The sequence below is a fragment of the Alosa alosa genome, chromosome 17 (genome assembly GCF_017589495.1).
Source record: "Alosa alosa isolate M-15738 ecotype Scorff River chromosome 17, AALO_Geno_1.1, whole genome shotgun sequence".
Classification (NCBI taxonomy): Eukaryota; Metazoa; Chordata; class Actinopteri; order Clupeiformes; family Clupeidae; genus Alosa; species Alosa alosa.
This window is the reverse complement of record NC_063205.1, coordinates 23,810,025-23,822,484: the sequence shown is the minus strand read 5'-3', so window position 1 is coordinate 23,822,484 and position 12,460 is coordinate 23,810,025. Positions and strand designations below refer to the sequence as shown.

The 12,460-nt window shown below is 45.6% G+C and overlaps 1 protein-coding gene across 1 annotated transcript in view; it reads right to left on the bottom strand.

Moving 5' to 3' along the window:
• The window catches only part of usp6nl (USP6 N-terminal like), a 57,556-nt gene extending 52,878 nt beyond the window's left edge, over positions 1-4,678 (bottom strand). Inside the window, 2 exon segments of the mRNA XM_048267468.1 lie at positions 3,065-3,413; positions 4,483-4,678. Coding sequence (XP_048123425.1) covers positions 3,065-3,134 — 70 coding nt within the window. The 5' untranslated portion in view covers positions 3,135-3,413; positions 4,483-4,678.
• Positions 4,679-12,460: the final 7,782 nt, after the last annotated feature.

Genomic DNA, 12,460 nt, shown 5'->3' with positions numbered 1-12,460 from the left:
AATGCCATTGAAAATTGCAATGTAAAACACTTTATACTACCAACATGAGTGAGACTTGTGGCTTGTGTTAGACTTACAATGTAATATTAAGTTGTGACATAAGTAGTTGGTATATTATAAATATTTGCAGTTATTAGTATGTACTCCAAACTAATTTAGTTCAGTGTAAATACTCCACACAGATTTGAAAAGGGCATGACCTTTGTGTCTTCATCTTTCCCACAGACACTGTAATCAGTCACACTGCTGTGCCTTTGAACTCCATTTTTAATTGAAAACATCCTCTCGGTGGAGAATAAACCAGTCCATAAACCAAATAGCTAATCGGCTAATTAGCATTCTAACAAGAGCCTCCCATCTGTGGATACAGCACATGAAATCTATTATGTGTAACATACTTATTTCGCTTAATACCTTCAAAGACAAGGCCTAAGGATGTGGTTTATGTTTAATGGTTGTGCATGATCAAGTTACTTCATGTAACCTGGGCTGCTGCTGTCCTCTTCCCCAGGAAGTGATGCATCAGTGAGAATGAGTCACTTCAGGTTTGGTGAGGTCAGGTAACATCACAGTCCTCTTCAAACACAGTGGCCAGAGTAATAAGTTCCCTACAATTCATACATTGCCAAATCCCTACAATACAATGCATTTCCTACAATTTAAGTGAGCTTTACTAGCCTGACAACTAATATCTGTATTGTCAAAGCAGAATATCTAAACAAGTCTACATTAGCATCTACGTCCTTAAATTCAATATGGCCTTATATAGAATATACAGCTCTGGAAAAAAATAAGAGACCACTGCACAATTTTCTGAAGTCATCCTATGGTTGCAGAGTAACATTTGAATGAGTTCAATGCAATTCATATTCAAATCATATTCAAATTTGCAGTGGTCTCTTAATTTTAAATATGACCGGCAACTCATTCAAATGTCCCTCAGCAACCACAACTACATATCCCAGTCTATACTCTCGGATGTCACTCAGAACATTTAATGATACACGCATCACTTTGCATGTTCCCACGCTGTAATGCTGGGTTGAGGTTTTGCCTTCAGTCAAGAGGAACCTGAATGTTACACTTCTGGGTACAATTTGAGACATACTCCAACACCCAGTTTCACTTCAGCTGAGGTCACACTCACACACACACACACACACACACACACACACACACACACACACACACACTGCTCAGCAATCAATTAATTTGGTACATACACACACTGACACTTCTATTCCAAATGAGCGTCTTAATGAGAGAACAGAGGTAATGAAGATGTGACCGTGTCCAAACCTTTCAGTGACTAATTACCAGAGATGGAGAGAAAGAGAGGGAGGGAGAGAGAGAGAGAGAGAGAGAGAGAGAGAAAGAGAGATGGAGAGAAAAGAGAGATAAATAGATAGATAGATAGATAGATAGATAGATAGATAGATAGATAGATAGATAGATAGATATAGGGGAGAGAAAGAGAGATGGAGAGAAAAGAGAGATAAATATAGATAGATAGATAGATAGATAGATAGATAGATAGATAGATAGATAGATAGATATAGGGGAGAGAGAGAGAAAGAGAAAGAGAGACAAAGTGAAATGTTTTCATCCTCATTGATACAAACATTGCATGCACGCACACACACACACACGCACGCACACACGCACGCACACACGCACGCACACACGCACGCACACACGCACGCACACACGCACGCACACACACACTCACGCACACACTCACGCACACGCACGCACGCACACACCACGCACACACGCACGCACACACGCACGCACACACGCACGCACACACCACGCACACACGCACGCACACGCACGCACACACACGCACGCACACACGCACGCACACACGCACGCACGCACGCACGCACACACGCACGCACGCACGCACACACACACTCACGCACACACTCACGCACACACTCACGCACACACTCACGCACACACGCACGCACACACGCACGCACACACGCACACACGCACAAACAGAGCTAATCTGGTCTGGCCTTCAACACTGCCAAAATTCAATAAAATATTTCAGTTCAAAGACGAGACTTTTATTAAGAAACACAAAGAAAGCTAGAACCATTTCCATCTCTTGTGTCTGAAAGAGAGTATGTGTACATGTGTGTGTGTTTCTAAATGGCATTAATAAACATCTTAAAACTGGCCCCGGGTCAATACTTAAAGATTGACCAGCGGCACAAACTCAGAACTCGATGCTCTCTCTTCGTCCAAGGACACCTGGTCGATGGCAAGTCTGAACTTTTCTTGTACTTACACAAATACAAATACAGATACACACAGACACACACACACACACACACACAGTAGGACATCATACAAAGCCATTTTTTTTCCGATTACCTCTTACTGATGAACAAGACCCACACACACACACACACACACACAGAGAGCATATTGACGGGTGTAACATTGTTGGCATAACTGTGTTTCTCGTGATGGAGCTTAAGCAAAGCTGTACGTCTGGAGAGAGCTTTCACTGGGCGCTGCTCTCTGTGACATTTCTGTAGGATTTCCTGAAACACATGCACGCTATATAACCATGCATGCATGTGCATGCATGTGCACGCACACACACACACACACACACACACACACACACAATATGTGTTCAACAGCAGTAATATGAGTCGCGCTGGCGATTTTACGTCGCTTCCAAATATATCGCATACGCGCACTCACTCCGCGCGCCTTGCGCTGCGCATGCGCCGCGCCGCGCACTTCCACCTCTCAATGACTGGTTGTAAGAGCCAGCAGTTACCATCTGATTCACAAGACACACACACACACACACAGACCACCCTCATCAAACAGACACACACACACACACACACACACACACACACACACACACACACACACACACTGACCACCCTCATCAAACAGAAACACACACACACTGACCACCCTCATCAAACAGAAACACACACACACTGACCACACTCATCAAACAGACACACACACACACACACACACACACACTGACCACCCTCATCAAACAGACAGACACACACACACACACCTCCAAATCTGGCCGCGGCTCGTCTCCGTGATGGCGACACCAGCTCCTTGACGATCTGGAGCACCTGCATGGTCCGAGAGGGCTGTGGCACTGGGCGGGGCCAATTGTCTTCTCACAGCCAATGAGAACCTCATCCCGGACAAGCCCCGCCTCTCAGCATACATCCATGGCCCCTCTCGACCAGTGACATGCCAAGCAGACCCGTCAATCAAGTGTCAGTCCTTCCTCCGACAGAAACCCATGTCAATCCAGAATGAGATGTCAAACAGGAAAAAGTCCGTAGAAGGTTCCCTCAGCTACGAGACCAGATGAGAATCCAGCACGTGGTCTAGGTCCTCAGAAACCAGATCTGGATTAGAAAAATCCCCTTCGGATTAGAACGTCTTCAGCCGCATCTTTGAGAACAGATGTGTGTGACTGCGAGTGTGTGTGAATATGTGCGAGTGTGGTGATGTGTGTGTGTGTAATGATATCTACTGGTGTAGATCTCTCTTCCCTCCAGCTTCTAGTTCAGCAGCAGCAGACTCAGTGCCTAGAGACACAGAGGTCGCTCCTCTCTCTGTCTCTCTCTCTCTTTCTCTCTCTCCCTCCGTCTCCGTCTCTCTCTCCGTCTCTCTCTCTGTCTCCCTCCGTCTCTCTCTCTCTATCCCTCTGTCATTATCTGTTCATCACTCCTCCTCTTGTTGTTCCTCTTCTCCGCTCAGGAGTCACACTGGTTCACAACCTCATAAGCAGCAGCTGTTCACAACAATCCTTCCCTCCATCTCCCTCCCTCCCTCTTTCCTTCTCTCTCTCGGTCCTTCTCTCCAAATTTCTCTTCTCATTTCTCACTCACACCATCTCTCTATCCCCCCTTTATTTCACCACCTCTCTTAAACACTCACTCTCCCTTTCCCAGCTTTTCTCTCTCTTCCTTTCACACCCTCTCTATCCCTCTCTCTATTCCTTTCACACACTCTCTCTCTCTCCTCCTGTTTCTCTACCTCCTTCCTGTTCTCTCTCTCTCTCTCTCTCTCTACCTTTGTGAGCCTCTCTCTTCAATTCTCATTAAGATTCCCTCCCCTCTGACTCTCACACTCTTTCTTTTTGTCCCCTCCCTCTCTCCCTCCTTTCTCCTCTCTGTGTCTCTCTCTCTCTCTCTCTCCCTCCCTGCTTTCCTCTCAGGTGTGTTGCCAGGTTAAGAAAGGGCAATGCAATGCAGTACAGTGCAGTGCTTTCAACTCACTGTGTCAGGCTCCACACACACACACACACACACACACACACACAGGTATGCACACGCACACACGCACGCACACACGCACGCACACACACTCACAGACACACAGGTATGCACACGCACACACACACACACACACACACACACGCGCACACACGCACAAACGCACACACACTCACTCACTCACACACTCACTCACAGAGAGCATCTTCTCTAACACTGCACGTATCCTCCCGATCGTCCACGCCTCTGTGCGTCTATTCATCCAGGCAGGCAGGCAGTCAGACAGGCAGGTGCAGTACGAGGGAAGCCCAGGGAAGGGTGTCTAATCCTGGGTAGCAATGCAGACTCCCCTCTCTGTTCTCTCAGGGTGTGGAGAGAGTTTGGATTGATTGCAGGAACCCCGCAGCAGCTAAGCAGCTGGATGCTTCAATACAGCTGCTTTCTCTTCCTCGCCTCCCTCCTCTCCCTCCTCCCTCCCTCCTTTCTCCTCTCTGTGTCTCTCTCTCTCTCTCTCTGTCTCTCTCTCTCTCCCTCCTTCTCTTTCTCTCATTCATTCGCTCCCCTGCTTCTTCATGTTCCAACTTCACATTAGCAAGTGCACCAACCCTCCCTCTCCCCTCTCAGTCACTCTTTCTCTCCCTCTCCCTCCCTCCTCCTCATCTATCTCTCCCTCCCTCCCCTCTCCCTCCCTCCCTCCCCTCTTTCTCTCTCCCTCCCTCCCTCTCATCTCTTTCTCTCTCCCTCCCTCCCTCTCTCATCTCTTTCTTTCTCCCTCCCTCCCCATTTTTTCCCTGTTTTCTCTCTCTCTATCACTCTGTCTCACACACACTCACTCACTCACTCACTCACTCACTCACTCACTCACTCACTCACTCACTCACTCACTCACTCACTCACTCACTCACTCACTCACTCACTCTCTCTCACACACACACACACACACACACACACACGCACACACCTCATGCAGGGCTCTCTCTTTCTCCATCTCTCTCTCTCCCTCTTTCTCTCTCCATCTCTCTCTCTCCCTCATTCTGAGATTTTACTGATGGAACATGAGCTGAATGTGTAAACAGAGAGGAGAGAAAAGGCTACAACCAGTCAGACACACACACACACACACACACACACACAGTTCAGTGGTGGAGGCCATGCAGCAGTCAGATCCATTCTTTATCTTAATGACGTTTCCCACAGACTGCCCCAGTCAGCCCTCCCCGATAGCGCGCACACACACACACACACACACACACACACACACACACACACACACACTGTACATATGTCTCTGTGTGTGTGTGTGTGTGTGTGTGTGTGTGTGTGTGTGTGTGTGTGTGCTTGTACATGTTTTAAACAAAGGGTGTTTTTTTGTCTTTAGCATACTTGTCGTATCTAAAGGATGCAAAGGATTACACATATCCAGGGAGAGAAGAGAACACACACACACACAAACACTCACACACTCTCTCACACACACACACACACTCTTATCACAATGTGTTTGAAGGAGGAAAAATAGGGTGTATGATGCATACAATGTCCCAGCAGAGACCATCATATTTCCTGACAGAGAGAGAGAGAGAGAGAGAGAGAGAGAGAGAGAGAGAGAGAGAGAGAGAGAGAGAGAGAGAGAGAGAGAGAAATGGGGGAGTATGGGGAGAGGAAGAGAGTAGTGAGGGGAGGGATGAGGGAGGGAGAGTGATGAGGGAGGGAGGGATAGAGAGAATAAAGAAATAGAGAGATGGAAGCAGAGATGGAGGACACAGGGGAGGATGTAGTGGGGTAGGGGCAAGATGGTGAACACGAGAGAGAGAGAGAGAGAGAGAGAGAGAGAGAGAGAGAGAGAGAGAGAGAGAGAGAGAGAGAGAGAGAGAGAGAGGAGAGAGAGAGAGAGAGGAGAGAGAGAGAGAGAGATACAGAGGGAGAGAGAGGAGAGAGAGAGAGATAGACAGAGAGAGAGAGGGGGGGGGTCCAGACATCCCTACATGGAGCTACAAAGAGAGAGAGCTAGTGGGGAGAAGGTGAAAGAGTGAGACAAGAAATATCCACCTGCCCTTCAGGTAACAGACCAGGGCATGCTAACACACACACACACACACACACACACACACAGACACACACACATGCACATTAATCTAACTCTGTGCTAAATAAAATTCATGTTGCCTTCAAGGTCAGAGTATTATACATGAAACACTGCTGTGTGTTTGTGCATAAGTGTGTGTGTGTGTGTGTGTAGATGTGGTTGGATGTGCGTGAGCAGGTATGTTTGCAGAGTGTGCATCTATGCTGTGAGTGTGGAGCACATACACATGTGTGTGTGTGTGGTGTGTGTGTATGTGTGTGTGTTGTGTGTGTGCGTGTGTGTGTGTGTGTGTGGTGGGTCAGGGGTGTGTGGTATATAAAGTACATTCTGTGCCAAGCATCATCAATCACAATCAATCATACAAAACAGCCTTCAAAAGAACCACACACACACACACACACACACACACACACACACACACACACACACACACACACACACACACACACACACACACACACACACACACACCATACACACACGCACAGATACACAAACACTTACACACTCACTCATATACACACACATGGAGAGTACACATTACTACCTACATTTGTAGTGCATATCAATGAGAGAACATTCTTCTGTGTGTGTGTGTGTATGTGTGTGTGTGTGTGTGTGTGTGTGTCTGTATAAATGATATAGATTAGCGTTCCATCAGGTGTGACAGCATTGGCAGCCTATGTTATTGGGTCTACAGTGCATGAGAGACGGAATGAATGAGAATATGCATGAGGTGTGTGTGTGTGTGTGTGTGTGTGTGTGTGTGTGTGTGTGTGTGTGCGTGTGTGTGTGTGTGTGTGTGTGTGTGCGTGTGCACATGTGTGTATGTTGAGTGGGTTGACCTCTCTACACCTTCAGGAGATTAAATATTATATCAGAGAAAGATAGATAGAGAGAGAGAGAGAGAGAGAGAGAGAGAGAGAGAGAGAGAGAGAGAGAGAGAGAGAGAGAGAGATGAGGGTAGAGAAAGAAAAGGCAGAAAAGGTGTGAGAGAAAGACAGGAAGAGACCAAAGGATGGAAAGAAAATGAGTGAGAAGAAGAGATAGAAGGATGAGGAGAGAGAAATAGAGAGACAGACATACAGTAAAGATAGAGAGGAGGAGAAGAAGGGTAGAGAGAGAAAGAGAGAAAGAGGATGAGAATGATAGATAGAGATAGAGATAAAGAGGAGAAGGATAGAGAGAGAAGGAGGGGAAGGATGGAGAGAGAGAGGAGAAGGATAGAGAGAGAAGGAGGGGAAGGATGGAGAGAGAGGAGAAGGATAGAGAGAGAGAGGAGGGGAAGGATAGCAAGAGATAGAGAAGAGTAGAAGGATAGAGAGAGATAGAGAGGAGAAGGATAGAGAGAGAGAGGAGGGGAAGGATAGCAAGAGATAGAGAAGAGTAGAAGGATAGAGAGAGATAGAGAGAAGGAGGGGAAGGATAGAGAGAGAGATAGAGAGAAGGAGGAGAAGGATAGAGAGATAGATAGAGAAAAAGAGGGGAAGTATAGAGAGATAGAAATAGAGAGAAGGAGAAGGATAGAGAGATAGAAACAGAGAGAAGGAGGAGAAGAGAGAAGGATAGCGAGAGAGACTTTATCATTACACGTTTATATAATGGTGATTCTTTTGCACTGTACGGCATTATTACTGTCAGTTATTCTCTCTATGTGTTGATTAGTTGTTTGATCAATAAAATGTCAGAATAAAATTGGTGAATAAAATGTCGATCAGTGTTTCACAAGATTATGTCCTTGATTATGCCTTATTTTGTCCACACAAGATAAGTAGTTTACTGTCATACAAGAATACGTAAAGCTGAAGATTGCAGCATGTTTAATGGGCTGTAATCATAGAATTATGAGGTGTTTTCCTTTAAAAAATGGCACACACCAATTCCCAAAATAGTTGGCACATAATGGCTTAAATCCTGATGAAACGTGATGTCAGCTGAAATATACATAGCTGAAGTATAGAAGTCACATCTATCAGTGAAAAGAGGCACAGTTAAGAGACTATTTGCCATCAACACAAACATCACATTATAGTGACATTCTATATGAGGATTATTACAGACTAGTTGATTGACTAGTTTAAGTTTTAATTTTTTTTTTTTTCCATAAATTTCACAAAACTATTAAAGCAGTAAATAGCGGTTAATGGAAATATTGAGATGGATCGTGAGGAAGAGGAAGGGGTCTGGACTTCGTCTCGGTCTGGGACTTGAGCTGGGTAGCCGTGGACAAGAAGGCTAAATTTAGCTGCAGCGCAAGATAAAGAGGCTCCTTTGATTACTCTTCTTCAAGGGACTTTTTCAACAGACACACACACACACACACACACACACACACACACACACACACACACACACACACACACACACAAATAGACACACAAATAGAGACAGACAAATGGACAAAAAGACAGACTAGATATACACACAAAGACGCAATAGACACACACACAGAGCACCCAGACCGACACACAGACACACACACACTGACAACCAGACATCACATAAAGCAGTGATGCACTCATCTCAAACATAATCATGTGATCATTATGAAACATTTAGATCCAGAAACACACACACTCACACCTTCACACTGACAACAAGACATCACATAAAGCAGTGATGCACTCATCTCAAACATAATCATGTGATCATTATGAAACATTTAGATCCAGAAACACACACACTCACACCTTCACACTGACAACAAGACATCACATAAAGCAGTGATGCACTCATCTCAAACATAATCATGTGATCATTATGAAACATTTAGATCCAGACACACACACACACACACACACACACACACACAGAATCATTGTGTTAAGAGATGGACCCAATTACCACAGTCACAGTGTTTTCATGAGCATCAATATTTCATAGACAGCCCTTACTGACAGACCCTACAGCTAACTAGAGTGCCACACTTCTCTGCAGTGTAACGCACACGCACACGCACACGCACACGCACAGCATCCTGCCAGTAATATGATGAAAAATGGACCAGAAAGGAAAAACGACAGCTCCCAGTGTCACTTCCTGTTTGACTGTGTCACATCCCGTTTCCATGTTTTGACCTTCAGACAAATGTCATGGAATCTACCCAGCATGCATCTCTGCGTCAGCGGCACACTGGCAGCGCCACTCTGGCCTTTAGACAGCATCGCAGAAAGATGACACCACAAAGGTCCTGCAGACCTACATCACAACACCACCCATCTTAAGCTTTCTAAAATTCCATGATATTCCAGAAATTCCATGACGCATGGGAACCCTGTAAACAGTTCAAAAGCCCACAGGATTTACATGTATTCATTTAGCAGACACTTTTCATTCAAAAGGACTTACATACGTCAATTCTATTACAAGGGATCACATTGTCCCCGGAGCAACTTGTGGGCAGCCGTGGCCCACTGGTTAGCACTCTGGACTTGTAATCGGAGGGTTGCCGGTTCGAGCCCCGACCAGTGGGCCGCGGCTGAAGTGCCCTTGAGCAAGGCACCTAACCCCTCACTGCTCCCCCCGCCCGTTGATGCAGGCAGCTCACTGCGCCCGGGATTAGTGTGTGCTTCACCTCACTGTGTGTTCACTGTGTGCTGTTTGTGTTTCACAAATTCACCGATTGGGTTAAATGCAGAGACCAAATTTCCCTCACGGGATCAAAAAAGTATATATACTTATACAACTTGGGGTTACGTGTCTTGCTCAAGGGCACAACGGTGGAAGCCTGGTATGGAACCCACAACTTTTTCAGGCTACTGCATGCTAGCCTAGATCCTTATCCACTACACTACTACTGCATGCAAGCCAAGCTCCTTAGCCACTATGCTACTGCTGCATGCTAGCCCAGCTCCTTAGCCACTCCACTACTACTGCATGCTAGCCCAGCTCCTTAGCCACAACGCTACTACCGCTCCAGCTTGAATATTATTCCTCATTTTGGATGAAGGCGTCTGCTAAATGAATAAATGTCAATTTAACAAACTCACACACAAACACAAAATCAAATCAAGACTTCCCAGTCTTGTGCCTTTCCACTCTGCTGAGTAGGCTGAGGCAGTACAGGCCGTGGGGAGAAATCAGAATATTATTTGTGTATTTCACAAGGCACTGACACCTGTAAACATGACTGTGAAAATTACCTATTTCAGGAAGCATTATGCTAACTGTTAGCCTAAACCAAGAATAGCTCAAGACTGATTGCGTGAATATACCTCCAGATGTGACGAGTGCTAACACACATACACAAACACCCTATACACTTGACACATAGCAGTGTGAAATCACACACACACACTCAAAACTGTACACTCAGTCACAAGGACATATCAAATAAATGCTCAATTACACAAGGATGAAAGAGCAGATTTAACCCAGTATACTTTCTGTGTTAAAGTCACATGATTGGTCAAACAGGAGGCTGCACCAATGACGCATGCCAGAGGAACACTGCTGTGCAGCCATGACGACCAGCCAGACATTCCATCAAACTCTCTAAGATGACTGGGAGGATTTGCTGTCAATCAAAGGAATTCTGTGGGATGGTCTCACAGTCTGACATTTAACAGACAAAACAGAGATAAAAAGAACAGAATAAATGACTACCGCTCATCATCACTGACTGCAGACTAAAAACAGAGGAGATATGATAAAAGCAACTGATAAAAGAGACACGCGTGGAATAAAACATTTCAAGTTCGGAGGGAGGAGAGGAACACTCCCTTAGGAGTAAACAATATCTGCTGGGGCAGGGGCATTACTGTAACCGTGGCATCGGTAGCCGTGGTGATGATGAGGTCAGCATCCGAGCAGTCAGAGGAGCGTGGGAGGTCAGCGCGTCCCAGAATGCAATTCTCTCGCTCGATGAGACCCTTCATCGTTCATCTTCGCTGTGACGCCCAAGGCGAGAGAATAAAACATGGATGCTTCGCCTCCTGGCTGCCCCAGTGCCTTCTGGGTATTAATGAGGGTGTCAGCCAGAGCACTGGAGCGTAAATTTATGGGATGGAGCGAACGCTAGTCAATGACACACACACACACACAGACTCACAAAAACAGGCCCTACAGCTAATTCCTACACACAAACACACACACATACAACCACACTTAAGTTCACAAATACCGACACACAGTCCACCAGTTCAAAATCACACAGCGTGTGTGGGTGAGTGTGTGTGTGTGTGTGTGTGTGTGTGTGTGTGTGTGTGTGTGTGTGTGTGTGTGTCACATTACCAGAGGACAGAACACAGAAGGATCATGGGAATGCATGCAAAATAAACCCAGATAAATCATTCCAACCACATCTCCTCACACACACACACAATAATATACTTCTACTACTGATACACTGTAGCCTGAGCAGAACAGTGGTGAAACTGATGCTCTGATGAAACCACATTATCTCTCTCTCTTCTCTCTTCTCTCTCTTCTCAAATTCAAATTCAAAAGGAGCTTTATTAGCATGACCATAACATTGTACAGTATTGCCAAAGCATTTGGGTCAAATACATCAAATGGGGAGGGGAAGAGGGGGAAACACACAAATAAAACAGAATAATGATAATTGTACACAAATATGAATTATGAACTATGGCAATGGAGAAGTGTGTGTGTGTGTGTCTGCATGTTTGTGTGGGCTTGTGTGTGTGTGTGTGTGTCTGTGTCTGTGTGTATGTATGAGTGTATGTTCATATTTAGGTAGTGTAAGTTTTACATCAGCAGGTCCTTTCATTATGGCAGGAATAAACGTATTGAGCGGCAAGGAGGAGGCATTTCTCTTTCTCTCCAGTGAGGAATGAAAGCCTCTCCTCATCGCTCGCTTGCAGGAATTCAGGGAGGACATTTGTCATCTTTTCAAAATAAGTTCTCCTAATGTTAACATATGTTGTGCACTGTGTCAGGAAGTGTATCTCTGTCTCTACTGTGTTTAGGTCACAGTGGTGGCACAGTCTAGTGTCTTTCGGCAGCCATGTTTGTCTGTGCCTTCCCTCTTCTATTGCCAGGCTTCTCTCTCTCTCTCTCTCTCCTCTCTCTCTCTCACACACACACACACAGGGAGAATAAGGGGAGAGAAAATGGCAAAAGGGGA